The sequence below is a fragment of the Canis lupus genome, chromosome 22, assembly GCF_048164855.1.
Source record: "Canis lupus baileyi chromosome 22, mCanLup2.hap1, whole genome shotgun sequence".
Taxonomy (NCBI): domain Eukaryota; kingdom Metazoa; phylum Chordata; class Mammalia; order Carnivora; family Canidae; genus Canis; species Canis lupus.
Window position 1 is genome coordinate 48,593,975 of NC_132859.1, and position 27,911 is coordinate 48,621,885.

The 27,911-nt window shown below is 39.2% G+C and overlaps 1 protein-coding gene across 8 annotated transcripts in view; it reads left to right on the forward strand.

Annotated features, from left to right (window-relative positions):
* CNOT10 (CCR4-NOT transcription complex subunit 10) overlaps positions 1 to 27,911 on the forward strand; it is a 74,576-nt gene that overhangs the window by 32,871 nt on the left and 13,794 nt on the right. For 6 of the 8 annotated variants that reach the window (XR_012015200.1, XM_072793490.1, XM_072793492.1 and 3 more), the window contains 5 exons: positions 1,197 to 1,346; positions 2,795 to 2,997; positions 7,906 to 8,027; positions 10,468 to 10,644; positions 12,034 to 12,114. Coding sequence is in view for 7 of the 8 variants with exons in the window: in XM_072793490.1 (XP_072649591.1) it covers positions 1,197 to 1,346; positions 2,795 to 2,997; positions 7,906 to 8,027; positions 10,468 to 10,644; positions 12,034 to 12,114 (733 nt within the window). In the remaining variant the exon portion in view is untranslated. The remainder of the gene's footprint in view (positions 1 to 1,196; positions 1,347 to 2,794; positions 2,998 to 7,905; positions 8,028 to 10,467; positions 10,645 to 12,033; positions 12,115 to 27,911) is intronic. The other 2 variants (XM_072793491.1, XM_072793486.1) reach the window with 1 other exon arrangement.

Consider the following 27,911-nt stretch of genomic DNA (forward strand, 5'->3'; position numbering starts at 1 on the left):
AAAAACATCTGTAACCAAATTTAAAAATAGATAAAGAAAAGAAAGAAGCAGTGTGTACATTACAGGATAAGAAGTACAAATGCCTAATAAACATGAGAAGATAGTTGCTCAGCCATAGTAGTATTTATTTATTTTTTTAAAGATTTTATTTATTTATTCATGGAATGAGAGAGAGAGAGGCAGGCAGAGGGAGAAGCAGGCTCCATGCAGGGAACCTGACCTGGGACTCTATCCCCGGTCTCCAGGATCACACCCCAGGCTAAAGGTGGCGCTAAACCGATGAGCCACCTGGGCTGCCGCATAGTAGTATTTAAAGAAGTGTGAACTGGGCAGCCCCGGTGGCGCAGCAGTTTAGCGCCGCCTGCAGCCCAGGGCGTGATCCTGGAGACCCTGGATCAGTCCCACATCAGGCATCTCTGTATGATGCCTGCTTCTCCCTCTTCCTGTGTCTCTGCCTCTCTCTGTGTGTCTCTATGAATAAATAAATAAAATCTTAAAAAAAAAAAAAGAGTTAAAAAAGAAAGAAAGAAAGAAGTGTGAACTGAAAGAGCAGTGGAGACTTTAACAAGCAAAAGCAGGAATTTATGTATTCTGTTTTATGCATTCCTGCTACCATTAATATGTTGCCATAGTAAATGTGTCCATATATACTTATTCTGTCCAGTTTCTAGATAATATTTTTTGTGGACAAAATACATATAATGTTACTAAGAAGTATTTTTTGTCCTTTGCACTATTGTATCATTTGCCTATTATTAAAAATTAAATCAGGGCAGCCCCGGTGGTGCAGCAGTTTAGTGCCGCCTGCAGCCTGGGGCCTGATCCTGGAGACCTAGGATCAAGTCCCACATCGGGCTCCTGCATGGAGCCTGCTTCTCCCTCCTCCAGTGTCTCTGCCTCTCTCTCTCTCTCCTTGTCTATCATAAATAAATAAATAAATCTTTAAAAAAATTAAATCAGGAAAAATATTAAGCAGGGTAACCAAATCAATGGGTAGGGTTGGTTTATCACCTAAAACAAAGGATTTTAAAAGTAAAGGAGCTTACAGAATTTTCGCATGTCGCAAATTTCAGGTGCCTTGTAAACTTTTCTATAAGGATTAGGTGGAATTGCTGTTTCATTGCCAGTTCTTGTGTGGCATGTATCAACAGTAAAATTTTAGGATAGATTTGTTTGTGGTTTTTTTTTTTTTTCAGGTGAATGCTTGAGATGCATGTTCTGGAATAATCTTGGTTGCATTCATTTTGCCATGAGCAAGCACAATCTGGGAATTTTCTACTTTAAAAAGGCTTTACAGGAGAATGACAATGTTTGTGCACAGCTCAGTGCAGGCAGCACTGATCCAGGTGAGCCCATTGCTGGGGGATAGTCATATTTTTCTACTAGAGGAGAGCACGATATTAAAGAGCAAGCAACCGAGCACTGAGTGATATATAAAATTGTTGAATCACTGTATTGTATACCTAAAACTAATATAATATGGTACATAAATTATACTAGAATTTAAAAAGTAATTTTTTCTAAAAGAATAAATAGGTAGATAGTGATCAAGTGTCTGGTCAAAATGCATCCGTATGTGCCTACCTACAGTTAACATTGACCCTGATCAACAGGTTTATTCAAAAACAAAACAAAACAAAACAAAAACACGTTTATTCGAGATTTTTAGTAAATAATTGCTACTTCAAATATTAAGGAAATTTAAATTACATTCACTTTTTCATGGACTTGAAAATCAGTAATCACATATGGTAATGTTATACAGCAAAATATGTTGCTAAGATTTCTCGACTGTGCTAAACTTTTTTTTGTTTTGTTTTGGTTTTCTTTTTTCTAAGTAAGCTATAAGCCCACCCTAGGGCTTGAACCATGACCCTGAAACTCGCATGCTCTACAGACTGAACCAGCTGGGCACCCTAGTTTTATTATAGCTTCTTTCCAAGGTTTCACTATAGGTAGCACCTGTCAATCTTTTTTCTTTTTCTTTTTTTTTGCACCTGACAATCTTTGAGCAAATTCCTAAAGTCTATAACTGTATTTATTATTCATATGGTATGGATCCTTGACCTGGAATGCTTAAAAGCAATTATTTAGCTTTTTTAAATTAAAAAAAAAAACTGATGAAAAATGCATCCAGAATCATAAGTAGTCTTATTTTATTATAGACTGTGAAACTTTGAATAAGCAAGTGAACCATAGTCATTGTGGGTATTGGTATATTAATTTTTATTTTCATAGTAAAGTTCCCTGAACCCTCACTAACATTAGCTATATACTTCTGGCTAAGGCAGCCCAGATGGCCCAGCGGTTTAGTGCCGCCTTCAGCCCAAGGTGTGATCCTGGAGACCTGGGATCGAGTCCCACGTCGGGCTCCCTGCATGGAGCCTGCTTCTCCCTCTGCCTGTGTCTCTGCCTCTCTCTCTCTCTCTCTCTCTCTCTCTCTCTCTCTCTCTCTGTGTGACTATCATAAATAAAAAAATAAATAAAAAATAAAAGATTGATAGGAGTCGGTGGGTCCTCTCTCTCTTTGCCTTTCTGGACCATTGTTGCCTGCCTGAGGAGCTAGCAAATGAGAAGAGACATCTCTGGCCACACCAGCACAGACAACTGAGATGACTCTGGAGAATATTTGTGAGGTTGGGGATGAAGGTCTTCACTGGTCAAGAGCTATTACAACTTCACACTGGGGTCATTGGTATTAAGTAAGATAGTATTTAAGTATTTAGTGGAATAAGTGTTTTCAATGTAACTGTTACTTTAATGATTTTCTTTCTTACCTAATTTATATCATTAGGCAAAAAATTTTCAGGACGACCTATGTGTACATTACTAACCAACAAGAGGTATGAGTTGCTGTATAACTGTGGCATTCAGCTTCTTCACATTGGAAGACCTCTTGCTGCCTTTGAGTGTCTGATTGAAGCTGTTCAGGTTTATCATGCAAATCCACGCCTTTGGCTAAGGCTGGCTGAATGCTGCATTGCTGCAAATAAAGGGGTGAGTGCTCCTTGGGTATCTTTTTGAACCTATACTGTGCCCCCAACTTGTTACATAGCAAAAAATATTTGGAAACATACAAGACTTCATTCCCTTTTTAATTCAGGGAATTTATAAACTGTTCTTTAAAGGTTGGACAAAGGTTTAGTTTCTTAAAGTCATTTGTTAACGTTCTGGTTCTTAAAGTATAGCAGCCTGTATCAGCAGTCAGATTAAAGAGGTGAAGCCAATGAGAGGGTTGTGCCTGCTGGAATAGAGGTCTGCTAGCTGCTATTGGCTCCTGGGGCAGGGGCCATATCATCTATCTGCTGGTGTGAGTGGTACATGCCGCAGATAGTTAGAGAAGGACTGATACTAACACCATGAATGTGGAAAGAAGTGTATGACACTGCATTTCCTTCAGTGCCTAGGCACTTTACTTTTGATTCAGTGAATGGTTCAGGATTATCAGGCTGTCTCTCTCACACCTTTGTCCACAGTGACTGTGAGAAATAGGCCAGTTTACATGGGTGTCCTTGCATGTGATATCTGCATGTGATGGTTGGTGGAAGCCTTGGGAATCTCAAGTGGGGAGTGGTCAGTGAAGGGTAGGAGACAGGTTGTATCGGAATTACCAGATGCCTGTATTACCCCGTTTCCTGCCCACCCCCCACCCTTGCTGCACCTTTGGCCATGTAGAGATTGGGAGGTATGGCACCTAAGATTTGCCTGCCATAGATGATATAGATGTTTATGCACTCTTACTGCTGAACAGCACTTCCTGAGAAACAGCTGCAAAAACTACCATTGAGAAGTATGTTTGCCTGGTAGTTTTCAGACGATACTTAAAAGTAGTTTATGATTTGGGTATACCACTAGGGAAAGAGATAAGTAGTATCTTTGAAGGGCTTTAATGATTTATTTAGTTGTAATTTGCCTTTTAAAAGACAACTTTCTTGGGGTGCCTGTGTGGCTCAGTGGTTGACCATCTGCCTTCCGCTCAGGTCATGTTCCCAAGATCCTTGGATCGAGTTCTGCATCGGACGGACTCCCCAGGAAGCCTGCTTCTTCTGCCTATGTCTCTGCCTCTCTCTCCGATTCTCTCATGAATAATAAATAAAATCTTTTTAAAAAAGTAAAAGGCAACTTTCTTATTGGATAATTCTTAAATTAACTGACAGTTCTAGGGAGTATTTATACTTTTTTAAAAAATAAGAACTCTAGAAATCGCTTATTCTCTTTAATCCATTCATGAATTTAAGTGTTGGAGGCATCTCATTTGAATAATTACTGGAAACCAGGGGATTATTATATCTTCCAAAGAGTAGAGAAATACAGTAGGGTTTTTAATATTTCTTTTTAAAATACTTATTTTTAGAAATAGTACTTTTAGGATTGTCTTCATTCTGTGGATTTTATTATGAACCCCCCCCCCCCGCCCCATTTTCTTCTCCAGAATTCTAAGTTTCTAATTTTTAAAAAATGGTAGGGGTGCCCTGGATGGCTCAGTTGGTTGAATATCCAACTCTTGGTTTCTGCCTACATATCAGGGTCATGGGATCAAGCCCAGCCTAAGGGCTCTGCACTCAGCCGGGAGTCTGCTTGGGATTCTCCGTCCTCCTGCTCACATGCAGTCTCCCTCTCTCTCAAATAAATAAATAAAATCTTGGGATCCCTGGGTGGCGCAGCGGTTTGGCGCCTGCCTTTGGCCCAGGGCGCGATCCTGAAGACCCGGGATCGAATCCCACGTCGGGCTCCCGGTGCATGGAGCCTGCTTCTCCCTCTGCCTGTGTCTCTGCCTCTCTCTCTCTCTGTGTGACTATCATAAATAAATAAAAATTTATTTAAAAAAATTTTTTTTAAATAAATAAAATCTTTTTTTTTTTTTAAATGGTAGGGCAGCCCAGGTGGTTCAGCGGTTTAGCGCCACCTTCAGTCCAGGGCATGATCCTGGAGACCCAGGATCGAGTCCTACATCAGGCTCCCTGCATGGAGCCTGCTTCTCCCTCTGCCTGTGTCTCTCTCTGCCTTTCTCTCTCTCTCTCTCTCTGTGTCTCTCATGAATAAAATCTTTAAAAAAAAAATGGTAAAGATGACTTGATTGCCATAATTTGGTGAATCTCAGAATATTCAATTTGTGCTATAAATAAGGAATTTGTCAAAAATAATTAGCTTTTGTCTATGCTTCTCCTTCTAAAAAGGATCTGAAGTGCCCTAAAAGACAGTAAAAAACAACCCCCAAAACACTCTTGAATAAAACCAGAAAGCAAAATCCCAATTGTAGATATTATATTGTAGATTATATTATAAACTCCAAATAAAATTCCATAAAATGTATATCATCAATAAAGAAGGAATACTGAACAAAGCAGTTGGCACCTTCAGAAATAACAGTTTTGAATAAAAAGAACCAACTTAAGTTTTAAGTTTGTGATGCTAAGGAGATGATTTATGTCCTGTTTATCTGGCACATTGCTTCAGACTGCTTTTGGCAAAAGTAGGGCTTATGCTTACTTGGCTAGGTTAATATATGAGAGAAGATCTGCTAATCATTAAATATAGACAATTGTAGGGAGCATATTTAAGCAATTTAAGGGAAGGCTACTGAAATTCAGATATGTTGAGTGCTATTTGTTATGGCACTGTAAAGTAATATTTTAATTGCAATTCTACATCATGACTAATCTGACACACTTTTTGCCTATTGGTGTATTATTGAAAGTATACTTTATTATTGTGGATTTTTAGTTCCATCCCATCTTTGTTTTCATCTGTCGCATCTTTAAATCTACCCATCTGATCAGCTTGTGTTACCTTAAGGATGAGGAAAGAATATATGGATGAATCCTTATAAATTTATTACCACCACTAGGAAAAGAAGTCAGAATGGAAGTCCCTCCCAGTAATGGTTCAAAATATCCATTTTCTGTAATTTTTCATTAATATTGCTTGGCTGCCTCCTCAGCACAAAATTTCCAATCAGAGGGGCACCTGGGTGGCTCAGTGGATTAAGTGTCCAGCTCTTGGTTTCTCCTCAGGTCGTGATCTCACAGTGGTAGGATCAAGCCCCGAGTTGTGCTTTGTGCTCAATGTGGAGTCTGCTTCAGATTCTCTTTCCTTCTCCCTCTCTCAAATAAATAAAATATTTTTTTAAAAGATTTTATTTATTTATTCATGATAGACACACAGAGAGAGAGGCAGAGACACAGGCAGAGGGAGAAGCAGGCTCCATGCACCGGGAGCCCGACGTGGGATTCGATCCTGGGTCTCCAGGATCGCGCCCTGGGTCAAAGGCAGGCGCTAAACTGCTGTGCCACCCAGGGATCCCTAAATAAAAGATTTTTAAAATTCTTCAAACAGAGCAGTTTTGTATTTTTTAAGCATGTTGTATTTTTTAAGCATTATGTAATATTTTCTGTTTAAAATGAATATGCAAGTGAACCCTTGTTTTATTAGAAGTCATAAATAGAAGTATAACCATAATAAACTTACAGTAGGAGCAATAAGTAACAGTACAGAAACATTGTGCTTAGAGAAGGACTTTTTTGCAGGGCAGAGTTTAGCTCTGCAAGTTTGTATGGATTGGCTCCAGTTTATTCCTGCATTATGAGAATCTGCCTGACTATAAAATGATAGTTGGGAATCCACTTGCAGACAATTCCAAGACTTTGAGTGAAAGGGAAGATAAAGGCAGTTTGGATACTATCAAGTTCCCATAGTAAGATGATGCATCTTAGTGAAATATCCCAAAATACTATATATATGTAAGGAACTTTACATTCCATAAAATGTATATTTTCAGTTTAATGTTTTCAGGGCTTTAAGCATTTTAATTTCCTAGAAGGCAAGAATTGTGCCCATGTTAATTTTAACATATAGCTTGTCTGAATTTATACGTTGTTGACCATTTAATGTTTTCAATAAGAAGGATAAGATTGGAGCGCCTGGGTGGCTCAGTACGGTGTCTACCTTTGGTTTGGGTCGTGATCTCAGGGTCCTGAGATCACGGCCCCATGTTGGCCTCCCTGCTCAGCAGGGAGTCTGCTTCTCTCTCTGCCCCTACCTACCTCATGTTTGCTCACTAGCTCACTACTCTCTCTCAAATAAAAAAAGAAGAAGAACAAGATATGTGTTTCAGAAGGCAGAGTTGCTTCCCTTTTTCGCTTTTTGTGGCTCTCTTATGTTTCCTTACTGTGATGTCAAAGTGCCCTTAATATACAGCATTGTATATTCTACCCTGGCATGTAGAATATTTTTTTTAAGATTTTATTTATTTATTCATAGAGACACAGAGAGAGGCAGAGACACAGGCAGAGGGAGAAGCAGGCTCCATGCAGAGGGCCTGACATGGGACTCGATCCAGGGTCTCCAGGATCACACCCTGGGCTGCAGGCGGCGCTAAACTGCTGCGCCACCGGGGCTGCCCCATGTATAATATTCTAAATAAATCATTCTAAGTAAATGCTTGAGTCAATCTTGATTTGCCTTTTTTCCTGAGCATAACCTTAAACGTGACACCTGGGTGGCTCAGCGGTTGAGCGTCTGCCTTCACTTCAGGATGTGATCCCGGAGTTCCAGGATTGAATCCCGCATCAAGCTCCTGCATGGAGTCTACTTCTGCTCCCTCTGCCTGTATCTCTGCCCTCTCTCTGTATCTCATGAATAAAGAAATAGAATCTTAAAAAAAAAAAAAATAACCTCAAACTTCATAATACAATATAGCATGCATCGCATGCATCACAGACGTCCAGCTCTATGTACTAATTAACTACTCCTCTTCAATACAGAACCTGTTTTCCTTTATCACCAAAACTCCACATTGATGGATCTTAGAAACTTCCTTGGTTTAACTGGAGAAATATTAGATCATTTTTCACATCCTGTCTTGTAATTGTATTAAATTAATTGGAAATCATTTGTATTTTGTAGACTGCTGAACAAGAAACTAAAGGCCTTCCAAGTAAGAAAGGAATTGTACAGTCTATTGTTGGTCAAGGCTATCATCGTAAAATAGTTTTGGCATCACAGTCCATACAGAATACTGTATATAAGTAAGTATTTTGCAAAGAGAAAATATAGATACTTCATATTGTCTCACAAATGTTATTTTTGTATAAGAACATACTTAAGGGATCCCTGGGTGGTGCAGTGGTTTAGCGTCTGCCTTTGGCCCAGGGCGCGATCCTGGAGACCCGGGATCAAATCCCACTTCGGGCTCCCAGTGCATGGAGCCTGCTTCTCCCTCTGTCTATGTCTCTGCCTCTCTCTCTCTCTCTCTCTCTCTGTCTCTGTGTGACTATCATAAATAAATAAAAATTAAAAAAAATTTTAAGAACATACTTAAGACTTACCATTTTATAGGAGAAACCACTTTGTAACTGGCTTTTATTGCTGCTTCTAAAAATAGATGCCCATAAAAAAAAAAATAGATGCCCATATATACGTTCGCAGTGAATATTACCTGACATAGGATTTCAGTTTATTACATCTGTGCTGAAACTGTTGATGCCCTAAGAGACCCTGCTCTATTCAATACCATTATTCAAAATGTCCAGAAGAGGGCATCTTGATGTTTCCTTTTTATGCAATTTATCACTGATGCTTTTCATTTAGGTATTTTCTTTTTTTTTTTTTTTAAGATTTATTTATTCATGAGAGGCAGAGACATAGGCAGAGGGAGAAGTAGGCTCCCTGCAGGGAACCCAATGTGGGATTCCATCCTGGATCCTGGGATCATGCCCTAAGCCTAAGGCTGACCCTCAACCCCTGAGCCACCCAGGTGTCCCTCATTTATGTATTTTCTTATAGTCCTTAAAGCTAATTCGTAGTATTTGGAGAGAACGGTACTAATCCGTAAAAGTAACCAAAGCATTAAAAAGCTGTCACATGTAAACTTTCAATTGAATAACTTTTAAGGGGCAGCCCTGGTGGCTCAGCCGTTTAGCGCCGCCTTCAGCCCAGGGTATGATCCTGGAGACCTGGGATCGAGTCCCATGTCGGGCTCCCTGCATGGAGCCTGCTTCTCCCTCTGCCTCTGTCTCTGCCTCTCTGTCTCTCTCTCTCTCTCTCATTAATAAATAAATAAAATATTTTTTTTAAAAATGAGTAACTTTTAAGTACGAACATCTTTATCTTGTATAAAGATTCTAATTTAGAGTTGCTATTATTTCTAAAGTAGTAGGCTTTGTAAAAAATTTCCTGAATTTTTTTTCTTTTCCAAAAAATAAAATTGTTATAATAAAAGTTTCCCCAGGGATCCCTGGGTAGCGCAGCGGTTTAGCGCCTGCCTTTGGCCCAGGGCGCGATCCTGGAGATCCGGGATCGAATCCCACGTCAGGCTCCCGGTGCATGGAGCCTGCTTCTCCCTCTGCCTGTGTCTCTGCCTCTCTCTCTCTCTGTGTGACTATCATAAATAAACGAAAAAAAAAAATTAATAAAAGTTTCCCCAAAGTTTTAAAATAGTATCTGGCACACAATATTTTGGTCTTAATTTATAATGCAGACTTTTTTTTTCAAGACTTAAGGTAAAGAATCATTTCCCACAATTTCAAAATTATTACTACTTTCCGGGACGCCTGGGTGGCTCAGCAGTTGGCTCAGGGTGTGATCCTGGGATCCAGGATTGAGTCCCACATCAGGCTCCTTATGGGGAACCCGCTTTTGCCTCCTGTGTCTCTGCCTTTCTCTCTCTCTCTCTCTCTCTCTCTCATGAATGAATGAATGAATGAATAAATAAATAAAATCTTTAAAAATATATATATTATTACTTTTCACTTTTTTTCCCTAATAAAGTTTAGTGTGGTGTGTCAAACCAATAGAAAGTTACATAAAATCTCAAAAAAAATTATAAGACAAAACTTTAAAATTAAGCATTTTCGAAAGCAAGGATCAACCAAAATAAGGCTCAGGGATCCCTGGGTGGCTCAGCGGTTTGGCGCCTGCCTTTGGCCCAGAGCGCGATCCTGGAGTCCCGGGATCGAGTCCCACGTCGGGCTCCCGGCATGGAGCCCGCTTCTCCCTCCTCCTGTGTCTCTGCCTCTCTCTCAATCTCTGTGTCTATCATAAATAAATAAATAAATCTTTAAAAAAAAAAAAAAAACAGAATAAGGCTCAGATGTGAAAATCTACTTCCTTTCTTTCCAGTTCTTTCTACACTTGCCCCAGCCCTCAGTACAATTTTACTTGTCTATTACTCTCCAGTTACATTAACATCGACATTGCAGATAACCTTCAAGTTGGTTGCTGTCCTTAGTCCCATTCCTAGAGATACAACTTGTATGATGTATATACTTGCAATCTATTATTCATACATTTTACATTTTATATGTAATATTTAGGATTTAGGTTCTTTAGGATTCTCATAATTGCTTATTTTCAAATTTCTACTTATCGGCAAATTTTCATTTATAATTATATCAGTTTTATTCCTGATAATTGAAAAGTCTTATTTATTTTTAAATTATTTAGCTAATTTGGTTTTGTTCTTTTAAGTGATGGACAATCTTCAGCCATTCCAGTAGCCAGTATGGAGTTTGCAGCCATTTGTCTCAGAAACGCCTTGTTGCTGTTACCCGAAGAACAGCAAGATCCAAAGCAGGAAAATGGATCTAAAAATAGTAATCAGTTAGGTGGGAACACGGAAAGCAGTGAAAGCAGTGAAACTTGCAGGTATTCTAATCCCTTTGGCCTCCTTTGGTGCAGCCCCTCGGGAATGAAGGACTTCATTGTAAGCCTCTTTGTCCTTTAGATGAATTCCTAAAATCTCCAGTCAGAATTCCCTAAATCCCCTGTTTTGAATAATAAGAAAGGAAAATATGAATGTTGAGTATTTCTGGAAGAGAGAAACGAAGACTAAGTGAGGAGAGAACACTGGAAGAGAAGTGGAAAGAAACAGCTTCTCATTGACAAGAGGAATAGGTGTAAAGAAATCTTGTTGCACTCAGTGACGCACTTTGTTTTTACTTGCATTAAAATGAATACTTAGGGACGGCTGGGTGGCTCAGCGGTTGAGTGTCTGCCTTTGGCTCAGGGCATGATCCTGGGGTTCTGGGATGAGTCCCACATCGGACTCCCTGCATGGAGCCTGCTTCTCCTTCTGCCTATGTGTCTGCCTCTCTCTCTCTGTGTCTCATGAATAAATAAAATCTTTTTTAAAAATTATTTTAAAAATCATAAAGAGGGATCCCTGGGTGGCGCAGCGGTTTGGCGCCTGCCTTTGGCCCAGGGCGCGATCCCGGAGACCCGGGATCAAATCCCACATCGGGCTCCCGGTGCATGGAGCCTCCTTCTCCCTCTGCCTGTGTCTCTGCCTCTCTCTCTCTCTCTCTCTGTGACTATCATAAATAAATAAAAATTTAAAAAATAAAAAAATTAAAAAAATCATAAAGAAAATGAATACTTAAATCCTAAAACTTATCATTTCTTCTTAATCTCTGCCTTTTCTCTTAACATACTGTAAACCATTAACCTCCAGAATATTTCTTTAAATTTCTAGTTTTGTAGTATAAGTTCAGTATTATCCCAGTCTCTAGAAATTATGAGAGCTTCTAATAATAGTAAAGCTCCATTATATATAAAGTTCTTTTTACACATGGCACCTTTAAATTCAAGTCTTTCATCCTAGCATTTTTTTTAATTATGGTAGAAATATGTATATATATATTTTTTTAAGAAATATATTTATTAAGGAAAATTTGAAACAAAATTGTGGGGGGTTTAGTTTTATCCTCCAGGGGTTAATAAGTTTTATTATAGGTGATAAACAATCAGAAGACTGAGAAATGTGTGAAAATATAGGGGTGGTTTCCTTTGTAGAGATATTGTTTACAATTAGAAATTTTTAAAAGCAGTATTGTGTATTGAAGGAAAGAAACTGAAATACAGTATAGCTTTAACACATTGGTGATGCCAAGTTACTAAGCATTTTTCATTGATTGTTTTTTGCTCATGTATACATTTGGCATTAAAAAAATTGCATGGAAGTGGGAATAGGGAAACAAAATTTTATATTTAATTGTTTATTTGCTCTTCATAATTCAGAAGCTATCTTTATTTTAGCAGTAAAAGCCATGATGGAGACAAATTCATTCCAGCTCCACCTTCTTCTCCATTGAGAAAACAGGAATTAGAAAACTTAAAGTGAGTATCTAAACAAAATTAATATAGCATATTATTGCATATATGTTATTTTTAATCTTCTTTATTTTGTTAATATTATGAATTGTATTTATGGAAGGTCAAATGTTAAACCAACCTTTCAATCTTAGATAAACCCCACTAACTAGTTTATTATCTATGTATTATCTAACTAACTAGAATGTATTATCTTTTTTACAAATTGTTAGGTTTGATTTATTAATATTTTGTTAAGAATATTTGCTTCTGGCCGGCTCAATCTGTAGAGTATGGGACTCTTGATCTCTTGGGGTCATGAGTGTGAGTCCCATGTTGGAGGTAGAGTTTACCTAAAAATTTGCTTCTAAAAAAAAATAAATAAAAACTAAAAATTTGCTTCTAGGTTCATGAGAAAAGTTGATCCATATTTTTCTTTCCTTGTAATGTTCTTGTCACACTTTGGTTTCAGGGTTATGCTGACCATATAAATGAGTTCAGAAGTGCTTCTTCCTCTTCTATTTTCTGAAAGAGTTTGTGTGAGATAGGTATTACTTCTTCCTCAAATGTTTAATAGAGTTCACCAGGGAAGCAGTCTGGCCTAAAAATTTTTTGTGGGAAATTTTTGATACTGAATTGAAATTCCTCGATAGATGAGAACTATTCAGGTTTCTTTCCTGTTTTAAAAAAATATTTATTTATTGGGGGGAGATGGGAATGCTAGCACAGGGAAGGAGGCAAAGGGAAGGGGAGAGAGAAACTCAAACTGACTCCCTGCTGACTGTGAGATCCAATGTGGGACTCCAATCCAAGGATTCTGTGATCATGACCTGGGCTGAAGTCAGTGAACTGGATACTTAACAACTGAGAGCCATCAGGATGCCCCTCACATTTTCTATTTCATCTGTATCAATTCGGGTAAAATATACTTTTGTCTGTGTACACTATAAGGCCTTTATTGGTTTGAACAGTCATATGTAAAAGAAATTTAAATCAGGGATGCCTGGGTGGCTCGAGCAGTTGAGCATCTGCCTTTGGCTCAGGGCATGATGCTGGGTCTGGGGATTGAGTCCCACATTGGGCTCCTTGCATGAAGCCTGCTCTCCTTCTGCCTTGTCTCTGCCTCTCTCTGTCTCTCGTGAATAGATAAATAAAATCTTTAAAAGAGGGAAAGAAAGAAAAGAGAAAAGAAAGATAAATTAATTTAAAGCAGTCTTTTAGAGGTGCCTGGTGGGCTCAGTTGGTGGAACATGCAACTCTTTTTTTTTTTTTCAAGATTTTATTTATTTGAGAGAGAGCAAGCATGAGCAGGGGGAGGGGCAGAGAGAAAGGTAGAAGCAGACTCCGCAGGATCCCTGGGTGGCGCAGCGGTTTGGCGCCTGCCTTTGGCCCAGGGTGCAATCCTGAAGACCCGGGATCGAATCCCACATCGGGCTCCCGGTGCATGGAGCCTGCTTCTCCCTCTGTGTCTCTGCCTCTCTCTCTCTCTCTCTCTCTCTCTCTCTCTGTGACTATCATAAATAAATAAATAAATACATACATACATACATACATACATACATACTCACTCTGCACTGGGCAGGAAGCCCAATGCAGGGCTATATCCCAGGACCCCAAGATCATGACCTGAGCTGAAGGCAGGTGCTTAACTGACTGAGCCATTCAGGCATCCCGAGCATGCAACTCTTGATCTCAGGGTTGTGAGTTTGAGCCCCATGCTGGATGTAGAGATTACTTAAAAATCCTTAAAGAAAAAAGTAGCCTTTTATATTTAGCCACATACTTAGCACTTTCAGCTGATTCTAGTTTCCATAAGATACCATTTCCCTTCATTCTGAGTATCTTCCTTCAACATTTCTTATAATACAGGTCATTTTCCTAGGGTTTGTTTTTTTTTTTTTAAACTATTTAAATCTAGAATTGTCTTCTTTTTTTTTTTAAGATGTTATTTATTCATGAGAGAGACACACACAGAGAGGCAGAGACACAGGCAGAGGGAGAAGCAGGCTACATGCAGGGAGCCTGATGTGGGACTCGATTCCGGGTCTCCAGGATCATGCCCTGGGCTGAAGGTGGCACTAAATCGCTGGGCCACCAGGGCTGCCCAAGAATTGTCTTTATTTCATCTTTATTCTTGGAGGATATTTTCGTTGAGAACAGAACTCTCTCGGTTGGTAGAGTGTATTTTTCCTTTCAGCTCTTTATAAAGGTCACTGCATTATCTTCAACCTCTGTTATTTTTTTTAAAGAGTTTTTCTTTATTCATGAGAGAGACCGAGAGAGAGGCAGAGACATTGAGGGAGAAGCAGGCTCCATGCAGGAAGTTGGATGTAGGACTCGATCCCAGAACCCCGGGATCACACCCTGAGCCAAAGACAGACACTCAACCGCTGAGCCACCCAGGCATCCCTAACCTCTGTTATTTCTGATTAGAAGTTCATAGTCATTGTATTTTTCTGTCTATCTGTAGATTGTCTCTGTTTGCTCTGTTCATAGCAGTTAGACTATGAGGAGTATGATTTTCTTCATTTTTACTCTTGCCTTGGAGTTAGTTGACTTTCTATAAATTTATCTTTAAATACTTTTGATATGTTTTGACCATAATTTCTTCATATTATTTTTGGAACTAGGCTGAATGGTATAGCATTACTTTTAAGAGTGATTTCAATAATAGAACTTAAATTAAAATGGAAACAAAGAACCATTATTTTAAGAGCCATGATTTCTTAAATTCTTGCCTACTGCAGAAGAATGACAGAAGTACATTTAAATATTTATTTAGTTATTCATTGCTGGTAGCATTGTAAATTAATAGATTGTTTTTGGAAAATATTTCATTTATTACCATATTTTCTCCAACAAACAGTGCTAGCCTTAGCCTTGTGAAAGGTACAAGAGAATTAGAGGTAAAGGAAAAAACACTGCCTTCAAAAGCAGATGGTGAGGGGTGCCTGGATATCTCAGTCAGTTGAGTATCTGACTCTTGATTTCAGCTCAGGTACAATTTTAGGACTATGGGATCAAACCCTGAGCTTTGCTTAGCACTCAGTGGGGAGTCTGCTTCCCTCTCCTCCTCCTCCTCCCCTCTCTGAGCTCATAGGCGTGCTCGCTTGCTTACACTCTCTCTCCAATAAATAAGTCTTAAAAAAAAAAAAAAAGCAAATGGGAAATACTTAGGAGAAAATGATATAGGGAGCCTGGGTGGCTCAGTCTGTTAAGCATCTGCCTTCAGCTCAGGTCATGATCTTAGAGTCCTGGGATCAAGCCCCACATTGGGCTCCCTGCTTGTGGGGAGCCTGCTTCTCCCTCTCCCTTTGCCCCTCCTCCCCACTCATGTTCTCTCTCTCTCTCTCTCTCTCTCATTCTCTCTCTCTCTTCGTTCTCTCTCTCTCATAAATAAATAAATAAGATCTTTTAAAAATGATATTATTTAGTAGCTTAGTTATTAGGTGGTGAAATATGGGATGTCTCTTTTTTCTTGTGATATTTTAGTACCCTGAAAAATGAAAATATGACCTTTTTGTTTCTTTCCATCTGCTCAGAGTGCTCAATCTGATAACAAGGTTTACTGATGACTTGCACCTGTTTTTCTGTGAACCTCCTTTTGATAGAATTTACCATTTTCTTACTGGGTTTTTCATCTTTTTTGTTTCTATTAGAGTTCTTATATATTACAGAAATTGGCCTTTATCATTTCTGAGATTGTTTGATATTTAGTTGTAAAACAGTTTCATTTTTTAAGTATCAAATTTATCACTCTTCTTTACATTTTGTCCATTTAATGTGTAGAAAGGCCTTCTTGCCTCCAAAGATTAGAAAATAATTCTCCCGTGTGTTCTTCTAACACTGTCACAAGCACCAATCTAAATTTTTGTTTCATTTAGAATCTATCATATAGGGCAGCCCGGGTGGCTCAGCGGTTTAGTGCCACCTTTGGCCCAGGGTGTGATCCTAGAGACCCAGGATCGAGTCCCATATCAGGCTCCCTGCATGGAGCCTGCTTCTCCCTCTGCCTGTGTCTATGCCTCTCTCTCTCTCTCTGTTTCTCTCATGAATAAATAAATAAAATCTTTTTAAAAATAGAATTTATTATATATAAGCAAAAAAGATAGAGATCTGTTCATTTAATTTTCAAATAAAGAAACAAAGGGGTGCCTGAGTGGCTCAATCAGTTAGGCATCTGCCATGACCTGCGCTCAGGTCATGATCCCAGAATCCTGGGATTATAGGGCCTTTGCTCAGTAGGTTGCCTGCTTCTTTTTTTTTTTTAAAGATTTTATTTATTTATTCATGAAAGACACACACAGAGAGAGAGAGGCAGAGACACAGGCAGAGAGAGAAGCAGGCTCCATGCAGGGAGCCCGATGTGGGACTCAATCCCTGGACTCCAGGATCATGCCCTGGGCCAAAGGCAGGCACTCAACCGCTGAGCCACCCAGGAATCCCGGTTGCCTGCTTCTTTCTCTTTTTGTCTCTCCTCTTGCTTGTGCTCTCTCTCAAACAAATAAAGTATTTTTTAAAAAATAAAGTATGAAACTATAAAATGTTGAGATTTTGTCTAAACAATTTAAAATTACATTTTTATAAAATAGCATGTATATGTTTATTTGCATTAAAAAATTTAGAGAGATCTGTCAAAACCTTCATGATTATCCCTACATGGTGGAATAACTGATTATTTTCTTTTGGATATCTGTTTTTTCAAACTCTTTAAAAAGGAAGATATTTCATTCTTGTTAGTGATGCCCCTCCTTGCATGTCTAGTGTTTTTGGAGGAATATTGGCCAGCTGGTCATGCCCTTCTCTCTCTTCCCCCCGCCCCCCCCTTTCTTTCCATTTAAATAAAGATGTGCCTTTTTCTGATGCTGTCAGATCAGTGTGTTCATGACAGGGCATTGCTGTCCATGGGCAAAGGGCTTTATGCACCATGTTCACCTAAACAACAACTTTTTATTTATTTATTTTATTCTGTCAGAGTGTACCATAAATTTTCACTTGCATTAATGCTTTCTCTGTCCTGGGTTTTATCAGGGCAAGGAACTAATGCTCTGATTATATGGAGGAAAATCGTAAATCTCAAGTTAGTTAGATGAGGAATTGGTCATTTAAGATTTTGAAAGTGAAGTTTTGTTTTATTAAAGCCTGACAAAGGTAATTAAATGTTTTATTCAGTAATCTGTAGTTCATTAAAATTTCTTGAATTATCATATGAGTCATAAGATAGCAAGGAAATAAAAATAGTGTAACATATTGCCAGTGAAGAGGTGCCTGTGTGGCTCAGTCAGTTAAGTGTCCAACTTTGGATTTCAGGTCACATCATGATCTCAGGGTCGTGGAATTGAGCCCCGTTTTGGGCTCTGCGCTCAGTGTGGAGTCTGCTTCTGTCCATCTCCCTCTCCCTCTGGCCCCTGTCTCATTTGTATGGGCATGTGCATACTGGCACACGCACGAATCTCTTGCTTGCTCACTCGCTCTGAAATAAATAAATCTTTAAAAGAGATTTCCCATTTGACAATGTATCTTTAGAGATTGCTCTGTATTGGTACAAAGCTCTTTTCATCCTTTCTGATAGGTGTATAGAATTGTATTATATAGATATGCCATAATTTATCATTCTTTTATATTTAGCTGTTTATGTTTTCGGTCGTTGATATTACAAATAATGCTGTAGTGAACATCATTGTACATAGTTTTTAAGGAGAATCCTTAATAAAGTATTTTAAACAATTTTAAATTTGGTTTAATTTTTACAAATTTATTTGAGTACTTATCTTAGGATGGCTTTATGCAATTTAACAAGTATATTATTCTGTAATGGTTGAACAGCTGCAGAGCTGTGAAAATTAATTTTGCCTTCTGAAAATGGCATTAAAGAGAAGGGTATGTGCAGAGTGGCATACACCCTCTTTAAGTTTTGTACCTTTCATGGCACAACTCTTTGCTTTCCACATGCCCTAGTGGGAGGATTGATGATTTTCAGAGAAAATAAAATTACTTCCCTATTTTTGTGGACAGGGACAAAGGGTCTCCTTAGGGAATTCCATCATCATAAAGTGAAGTAAAGATGGGTTTGCTGGTATATATTAACCTTTTTTCTTATGGAGCAGATGGGAGAAAGGAAATGGAACAAGATGGAAGGAGCCTTAGGGTAGATTTATAAAAAGAACTGCTATGCAAGACAGTAGTAATGGTAATGTGGAGACAAATGGTGCAGGAAAGGAGTAGTAAAAGATTTGTGTCCTAATTTTCAGAGCTATAAGAGCTCATAATGCAGTTGGGTGTGTTAAAGGGCAGTTCTGTGGCAGGAGCCAGCTGTCTTCTGTAGATGGAAGAAGACGGAGTAGATTGGTTTTCTGTTAAGATCATGGAATTCTTAGAGATTCCATCCATTTCTGACCTGAATTCTTTTATGTGATTGGAAAGGTCTGTGACTAGTGTATAGTTTAGCTTTTATGGACTATTATATCTGACCCTTTGTGCCCTATAATATCCAAGACATCAATGTAAAACCTCATTTTCTATTTCCAGCATAACTAATATGCAGTAAATTATCATGTGTGTTCTAAGGCCACTTCTTATAGTATGGATTCACAGCCTCTTGAATACTTTGATTTTTTTTTTCATTTGTATATAAATGAAGATGGGTTCCAAAAAGTATTCATTCTAATCAAGTTTCAAGTATATTTTTGAAGACAGATGACACCTAAAGCAATTGTGAGATTCTGTATTAGAATTAAAATCGTTTTACAGAAGAATATTCTCAAAATTAAAACAAATTTGCCCCAAATCAGGAAATATCTCAGAAATCAAATAAGCAGTTTAATTGTGAGGCTCAGATGAACACTATTAGAATATTGTTCAGTTCCTGAATCACTCAGAGCACTGCAAAGCCATTGGTTTCATTCAATTGGGAAAGCAAACACAGATACACACACATACACATTCTACAGCCTTAAATAAGTGCTATGACTTAAAAATTTCAAAATAAAAGGTGATTCTATTTCTGGGTGCTTAGCAAGATAAATGAAAACTTTTTTTTTTTAAGATTTATTTATTCATGAGAGACACAGAGAGAGAGGCAGAGACACAGGCAGAGGGAGAAGCAGACTCCATTCAGGGAGCCTAATGTGGGACTCGATCCCAGGTCTCCAGGATCACACCCTGGGCTGAAGGCGGCGCTAAACCACTGAGCCACCGAGGCTAGCCTTGGTGCTTACCAAGATAAGTGAAAACTTGTCCACACAATAAATCACAGCAGCTTTACTCATTATAGAAAAATTAGAAATAGCCCCAGTAACCATTAGTAGGAGAATGGATAACTAATAATCTACTGTATACATTGGAGTACTTATTGGCCATAAAAAGCAACAAATTGTTGCACATAAACATTCTTTTATGCAGCATAAGGTACCTAACATATCATTCCATTATGCCATTTATAGGACAGGCTAAACTATACAAAACTAATTTATGTTGATAGAAATCAGGGATCCCTGGGTGGCGCAGCAGTTTAGCGTCTGCCTTTGGCCCAAGGCGCAATCCTGGAGACCCGGGATCGAGTCCCACGTTGGGCTTCCGGTGCATGGAGCCTGCTTCTCCCTCTGCCTATGTCTCTGCCTCTCTCTCTCTCTCTCTCTCTCTCTCTCTCTGTGACTATCATAAATAAAAATTAAAAAATCAGAGCAGTGGTTGGGAGGAATTGACTGGGAGAATCTTTCTTCAGTGATAGAAATGTTCTGTATCTTAATTGGGCTGGTGGTTACATGTATATATTCAAACTCCTCAAACTGTACACTTAAAGTGATGCATTTTAGTATATATAAATTATATCTCATTAAAATTTTAAGATATTGGGATACCTGGGTGGCTCAGTCGGTAGAGCATGTGACTTTGGATCTCAGGTTGTGAGTTTGAGTCCCATGTTGGGTGTAGAGATTACTAAAAAATTTGAAGTATTTTTAAATTTTACAAAAATTAATATAATTTTAAACATATTCTTTTGGTAAATATAATTTAACTACTAATGACTGATACATGGTCAGTTTCCCTTACATATCACTTACAAGGTGGCGGGACAGGAAAGATTTTATTATTCATAATAATAAAATCATGATATTTATTATTATTTATTAAATAATATTCATGATATTTATTATTAAGATTTTATTTATTCATGAGAAACACAGAGAGAGGCAGAGACAAAGGCAGAGGGAGAAGCAGACTTCCTGTGGGGAGCCCGATATAGGACTCCATCCTGGGGTCACGCCCTGAGCCAAAGTCGACACTCAACCAGTGAACCACCCGGGCGTCCCAAGAACTTTATTTCTTAACAACAGCAAAAAACCTATTTGTATTTAACATGTATTCCTGGGATCCCTGGGTGGCTCAGCAGTTTGGCGCCTGCCTTTGGCCCAGGGCGTGATCCTGGAGACCCGGGATCGAGTCCCACATCGGGCTCCCTGCACGGAGTCTGCTTCTCCCTCTGCCTGTGTCTCTGCCTCTCTCTCTCTCTGTATCTCTCATGAATAAATAAATAAAATCTTTAAAAAAATATGAAGAAATTAAAAAAAAAATAGCATGCATTCTTTAAACCCAAGATTGCAGTGTCCAGTACCAGAGCCACTTACCATATCACTACTAAGCACATAAAAGTTACACTATTGGGCAGCCCGGGTGGTTCAGTGGTTTAGTGTCGCATTCAGCCCAAGGTGTGATCCTGGAGATCCGGGATCAAGTCCCACTTGGGGCTCCCTGCACGGAGCGCTACTTCTGCCTGTGTCTCTGCCTCTCTCTCTGTCTCTCTGTCTCTCTCTCTCTCTCATGAATAAATAAAATATTAAAAAAAAAAAGGTGCGCTGTTTAAGTGTATGGTACAATAAGGGATTTCAAAACTACCAAAAATAATGTAAAATGTATCAGTAATGTTTATATTGATTATATGTTGAAATGATTTTTTTTTATAAAGATTTTATTTATTCATGAGAGACACAGAAAGAGAGGGAGAGAGAAGCAGGCTCCATGCAGGGAGCCCGACGCGGGACTCGATCCCAGGTCTCCAGGATCACACCCTGGGCCGAAGGCAGCGCTAAACCGCTGAAGCCACCCGGGCTGCCCTGAAATGATACTTTAGATAGATTATTTTAAATATGTCAAAACTGGGCAGCCCCGGTGGCACAGCGGTTTAGCGCCTCCTGCAGCCCAGGGTGTGATCCTGGGGACCCGGGATCGAGTCCCACATCAGGCTGCCTGCATGGAGCCTGCTTCTCCTTCTCCCTGTGTCTCTGCCTCTCTCTCTCTCTCTCACTCTCTCTCTCTCTCTCTGAATAAATAAATAAATCTTTAAAAAATAAATAAATAATAATAAATATGTTAAAACTAATGCACCTGTTTCTTCTACTTTCTTTAATGTGTCCACTAGAAAATGTAAAGTACACTTTACAGCTCCAGTTACATTTCTATTGGACAGTGCTCTCTGAGTTTTTACTTTATCTTAGACTGCACGTGTTTACATGAGTTGATTGAGGCAGTCTTCAAGCAGACTCCTACTGAGTGCAGAGCCCTTTGTCAGGCTTGATCTCAACCATTCATGAGATCACGATCTGAGCCCAAACCAAGAGGCAGATAGATGCTTAACTGCTTAAGGGTCTGAGTCACCCAGGCGCCCCTGCTCTGAGTTTTTAGAACCCTGTTTGAATTGTTTGTATTTGTTGATACATGGTTTTTACAAATGTCTAATATTGTTACTATGCCAGTTTTCTTACATGCCATAATTTTAGCCATCTCTTCAGAGAAATTTTTATCTTAAAAGCCCTAATTAAAAAAAAAAAAAAAAAAAAGCCCTGATTTCCAAATGAATCTTATTAGAATGTAGACCCTTCAGGCACCTGGGTGCCTCAGTAAGTAAAGCGTCTGCCTTCAGCTCAGGTCATGATCCTAAGGGATTCAGCCTGTCTTCAGGCTTGTTGCTCAGCGGGGAGTCTGCTCCTTCTGCTCATGGGCACGCCGCTCTCTCCCTTTCTCTCTTAAATACAATCTTTAAAAAAAAAAAGAATAGAGACACTTATGCAGGATTGATATTTTGGCCATCTGCTTTGATTTAAATATTGATGTTGCCACATGCATTTGAGAGAGAATGATTTTCTTATACAGTGATTAGTTATAAGGGTATATTTTTAAGATCTTATTTAACAAAACATTTTTTTACTTTCTACTGATAGCTTATGTTTTTAAAACACTGAGATATAATTCACAAACCATGCAATTTACCCATTTAAAATTTACAACCCAGTGGTTTTTAGTGCATAGTTGTGCAACCATCACCACCGTCAATTTTAGAACACTTTCATCACCTCAAAAAGAAACCATGCAACCCTTAGCTATCATCCCTTTGCCCCCAGTATACTCCCCAGCCCTAATTATTCTAGCTCTATAGATTTTTCTATTCTGGACTTTCATATGGATGGAATCAATGTTGGAGGCTTTTATGACTGGCCTCTTTCACGTAGGATAGTGAATGTTTTCAAGGTTTATCCAAGTTGTAGCAAGTATCATACTTGTTTTTATTGAATAATATTTCATCATATGGACACACCACATTTTATTTATCCTTTCATTCATTATAGACATTTGGATTATTTGTCTTTTTTAAGAAATTTATTTTTTAAGATTTATTTATTCATGAGAGACACAAAGAGAGGCAGAGACGTAGGCAGAGAGAGAATCAGGCTCCTCACAGGGAGCGGAATGGGGGACTCGGTCCCAGATCCCAGGATCATGCCCTGAGCAAAAGGCAGATACACAACTGCTGAGTCACCCAGGCATCCTACAGACTGATGCTTTTGAGCTTCTTTTCATGTTCTTATTGGGCATTTGTATATCTTCCTTGGAGAAATGTTTATTCAGATCTTCTTTCTATTTTGTAATTGGGTTATTGCCCTTTTATTGTGTTGTAAGAGTTCTTTATACATTCTAGACACAAGACCCTTATCATAGTTTACAATTATTTTTCCCATTCTATCAGTTATCTTCTTACTTTTTTGAAGGTAAACTTTGAGTCCCAGAAGTTTTTCATTTTAATTGAGGTAAAAAAAATAAAATTGAAGTGAAATTTTTTTAGTTTGATAAAGTTCAACTTATCTATTTTTTTTTTAAAAGATTTATTTTAGAACGTGAGTGGTGGGAGGATGGGGTGAAGGGAGAAGGAGGGAAATCCAAGCAGATTCCCCACTGAGCATGAAGCCCAACACGGGTTTGATCCGAGGACCCTGAGATGATGGCTCAAGCTAAAACTAAGCCTGACATCCAACTGACTCAGCCACCCAGGCACTTCTTGTTTGTTTTATTTTCTTTCTTTCTTTTATTGATCATACTTTTTTCTTTTTCTTTTTTTTTTTTTTTTAAGATTATATTTATTTATTTGAGAGAGAGAGAACACAAGCAGGGACAAAGGGAGAAGGAGTCCTGGCCAAGCAGGGAGCCCGACATGGGGCTCAATCCCAGGACCCTGAGATCATGACCTGAGCTGAAGGCAGACACTTAACCAACTGAGCCACCCAGTTGCCCCTTGGTCATACTTTTTGTGTCCTATCTAAGAATCCATTGCCAAATCCAAGGTCATAAGGGTTGGCCCTTATGTTTTCTTCTTTTTTTTTTTTTTTTTTTTTTTAAGATCTTATTTATTTATTCATGAGAGACAGAGAGAGAGAGAGAGGCAGAGACACAGAGGAGAAACAGGCTCCCTGCAGGAAGCCCGATGTGAGACTAGATCCCGGGACTCCAGGATCACGCCCTGGGCTGAAGGCAGGCGCCAAACCGCTGAGCCACCCAGGGATCCCCCTTATGTTTTCTTCTAAGAGTTTTATAGTTTTTACCTGTTACATTTAGGTCTTTTATCTGTTTTTCCATTAATTTTTATATATGATATGAAGTAAGGGCTCAACTTAATTCTTTTGTGTATTAGTACCTTATTGTTTTTAAAAGATTTTATTTATTTATTCACGAGAATCAGGGGCAGGTTCAGAGAGAGAGAAGCAGGCTCTGCTTGGAAAAGAGAGCCTGATGTGGGACTTGATCCCAGGACCCCAGCATCACAACCTGAGCTAAAGGCAGACACTTAACCTTCTGAGCCACCCAGGTGCCCCCATACTAGTGCTTTATTAACAGGAAAGAAATAAGTTCATAGGATTAGTCACATATTAACATTTCCTTGTTGCATAGTGGTTTAATAGCCAGCTTGGGTGTGTACTGAGTCTTAAATATTGCATATTCTAGGACATCTTTGTTACTCATTCTGAGATTGTGATATTAATTGAACTTTTAATTTCTAAAACTAAAATGGAGGCTGCTCTAGAACTCGGAAGTAAGTGTAACAGAACTTGAAAAGGGTAGGAAATAATTTGGGGGCCTACATGGGAAATATCTGTATTAGAAATTAAAAATCATAGGGATGTCTGGGTGGCTCAGTGGTTGGGCGCATCTGCCTTCAGCTCAGGTCGTGATCCTGGAGTCCCGGGATCAAGTCTCACGTCGGGCTCCCTGAATGGAGCCTGCTTCTCCCTCTGCCTGTGTCTCTGCCTCTCTCTTTCTGTGTCTCTCATGAATAAATAAATAAATAAATATTTTTTAAAAAAATTAAAAATAGGATCCCTGGGTGGCGCAGCGGTTTGGCGCCTGCCTTTGGCCTAGGGCGCGATCCTGGAGACCCGGGATCGAATCCCATGTCGGGCTCCCGGTGCATGGAGCCTGCTTCTCCCTCTGCCTGTGTCTCTGCCTCTCTCTCTCTCTCTCTCTGTGACTATCATAAATAAATAAAATTTAAAAAAAAAAAAAATTAAAAATAGCACACAGAGTAAAAATGAAATTTCTATTTGCCTTTTTTTTATATATAAGAAGCTCAAAAATGGATTAAAAGAAGTATTCAGGGACGCCTGGATGGCTCAGTGGTAGAGCATCTACCTTTGGCTCAGAGCGTGATCCTGGATTCTCCGGATCGAGTCCCACATCGGGCTTCTTGCATGGAGCCTGCTTCTCCTCCCTCTGCCTCTCTTTCTGTGTCTCTCATGAATAAATAAAATCTTAAAAAAAAAAAAGAAGTATTCAGATCAAATTACTCTACAAGCATAAATAATAGAACTTTTATTAGTTCATTTAGAATCTGATGTAATACTCAGTGAATGATTTCCCATTCAATTAAGAGGGCCCTCCCATGACCCAGTGTTTATGAGAGAAGATGAATCAAACAAATGGTTGATAACATAAATATTATAGGTAGTCCTCATGTACTTAGGAAATCCAGTTTCTTTTAGTGTTATCCTGTTGTAGCTCATGAGACATACCTAAAACAGAATTATAGCTAATAATCTTTTGAATCTCCTGTTGCTTGTATAAATGAGTGTGTGGTCCTGCTGAAATGTATCCATCTATAATCAACCCTACCAAAGAAAACCTGTATGTGTGGCACTTCCTTCACATCATCAACAATGTTCATCAATTGGCAGAGTTCGAGTAATTCTTCAGTGTGCTGTCATTCTGTGTAAGCCCCATACGGCCACTGCTGACATTGGACAAATCATTTAACCTCTATAGGCCTTACAATTCTCTTCTGTCAAGAAAGCGAATTGGGTTGGGTGATCTTCAGGTCCCGTTTGTATATAAAATGCTGTCTATGACTTTATGAATTTTATTTGCTGGACTGGGTTAGGACTGGGTCATTTGAGATCCTAGATTTAGTTGAAAAAGCCTTTTTTCAGCTTCTTTGTGTTGGGCTTCTATTTGTTTTGGATTTCGGGGTGTGTTTGTCAGCGTTTTTGCACAGATCTGTTACTAGAAAGCAAAATGTTTACAAAACACATGAAGTGAAAAACATTTAACTTGTAAGTTTTCTAAAGATTTGAAAGTTGACAAGTTTAACATTTTCGAGATTATTATAGAAATGGAAATAGGTTGACAGACTTTATTTTAAAGTAGACTCTGCTTTATAGCACTATAAAGCTCAAACTCATGACCCTGAGATCAAGAGTGGAGTGCTAAAAAAAAAAGAGTGGAGTGCTCTACCAACTGAGCCAGCCAAGCGCCCGATTTTTTTTTTTAATTATATAATCTAGTAACCATATTCATCTTGGAAGAGATGCTTCATTGGATTTTTTGGCCAGTTTTTCAAACATGTTTGCCATAAGATTGTTTCTTTTGACACATGGTGATTGACTAGATTTACCCCCATTTTAGCCTTTTTTATTAAGGGTTAAACTATTTCAAACATTTGGTTTAGAGTCACGTAACTCACGGAATATCTGACTTGACAGATTTTAATGCCTAGTTTTATATGCCTTGTTGCTGTAATTTGATGCTTTAAGGAAAGTCCCCACCCCCATTTCTTCCCTTTCTTTTTTCCTGTCTTTTTTGTTTTTTCTTTTCCAAGGGTTGGCATTCTGTGAATCTAGAGCAAGCTCCTCCCACTTGGAGAGGAGAGTGTGGGGTTGAGTCAGATCCTCCATGGTGGGGGGGATGGGAGGGGTGGGAAGCTAGTGTGTCTCTTCCCTTGAGGTATGGTTCTTCCAGTCTGATGAACTGTCAGATCCACTGTGTGGTTGGTAAAGCAGATTGGACAGTGACTCGAAGAAATGGGGGGGGGGGGGGGCGGGCTGTTCAGTATTTTAAGTAGCAACTCTTGAAAGTAAAGTAATTTCTCCAGGGGCTTACTAGAGAGAGCTCTATGTGTTTCTGGTGTCACCATTCAGTAGGAATTATGCAGAATGGAGTATTGTTTCCTAGAGGAAAGATGGGTGAGTGTGGTGAGAGGTTGGGGTTGGTTGTGAGGCGCTAAGGGAAGAGGAGCCATAAATGTTAGTTTTCGTTTTGTGCAGTGAAACTTGGTTAATCCTGTCAGTCTTGATAAGAATGCCAGACACAGAGTTCTGCATTCACATACTTAAATATTTTTGCAAAGAAAGATTATTATTAGAATCTTCTATACTGTTGTGATTTGATATGATACCTTCTGGGAAAAGAGGTAAAAGCTGAAGAAACCAAATTTTTACCTGGTACGTAACTGTAGTTTGGACTTCCTGGATAACAGGAACCTGCTGCAATCTTACATGACTGATTTCTGGACCCAAAGTGGGCTTGACAGTGGGCTGGAGCAGTAATAGCCCCCTACTGTCAGGGAGAGGCCAGGGCAGGCTTTTCCCAGCAAGCCTGCCTGAGAGCCTGCCTGACGTGCGGCAGTCCTAGATGATAGGCCCCAAAGCGTGCAGGATGACTCTCCTGTCTGTGGGAGCTGGGAAGGAGGTAGCTTCACCATTGAGACAGGTGGAGGTCTGGGTGTCTGGAGCAGTAAGTGAAAAGATATCCAGAGCTGTGGTCTTCAGTGATGACCTGTGTAATACCTACTGCACAAATGCTGAGGAATTGCTCTAGTCTTTGTGTAGGAAACACAAAGCTTCTGCTTTTAAGGAGCTTATATTTTGCCCTGACCTTTGGCCACATCACAGATGAAAACAGTATTAAACTTTATGATTTTCGAGCAGCGCCGGTGGCCCAGCGGTTTAGCGCCACCTTCAGCCCACAGGTGTGATCCCAGAGACCTGGGATCGAGTCCCACATCGGGCTCCCTGCATGGAGCCTGCTTCTCTCTCTGCCTGTGTCTCTGCCTCTCTCTGTCTCTCTGTCTCTCTCTCTCTCTGTCTCTCATGAATAAATAAATAAAATCTTTACCAAATAAATAAATAAACTTTATGAGTTTCATTCATATGGGTCCCAAGCTGATAGTGGTCTTGTGCCTCTGTAGACCTAGGCCTTAAAAGTCCTTTTCTTCATAAGCAGTACAC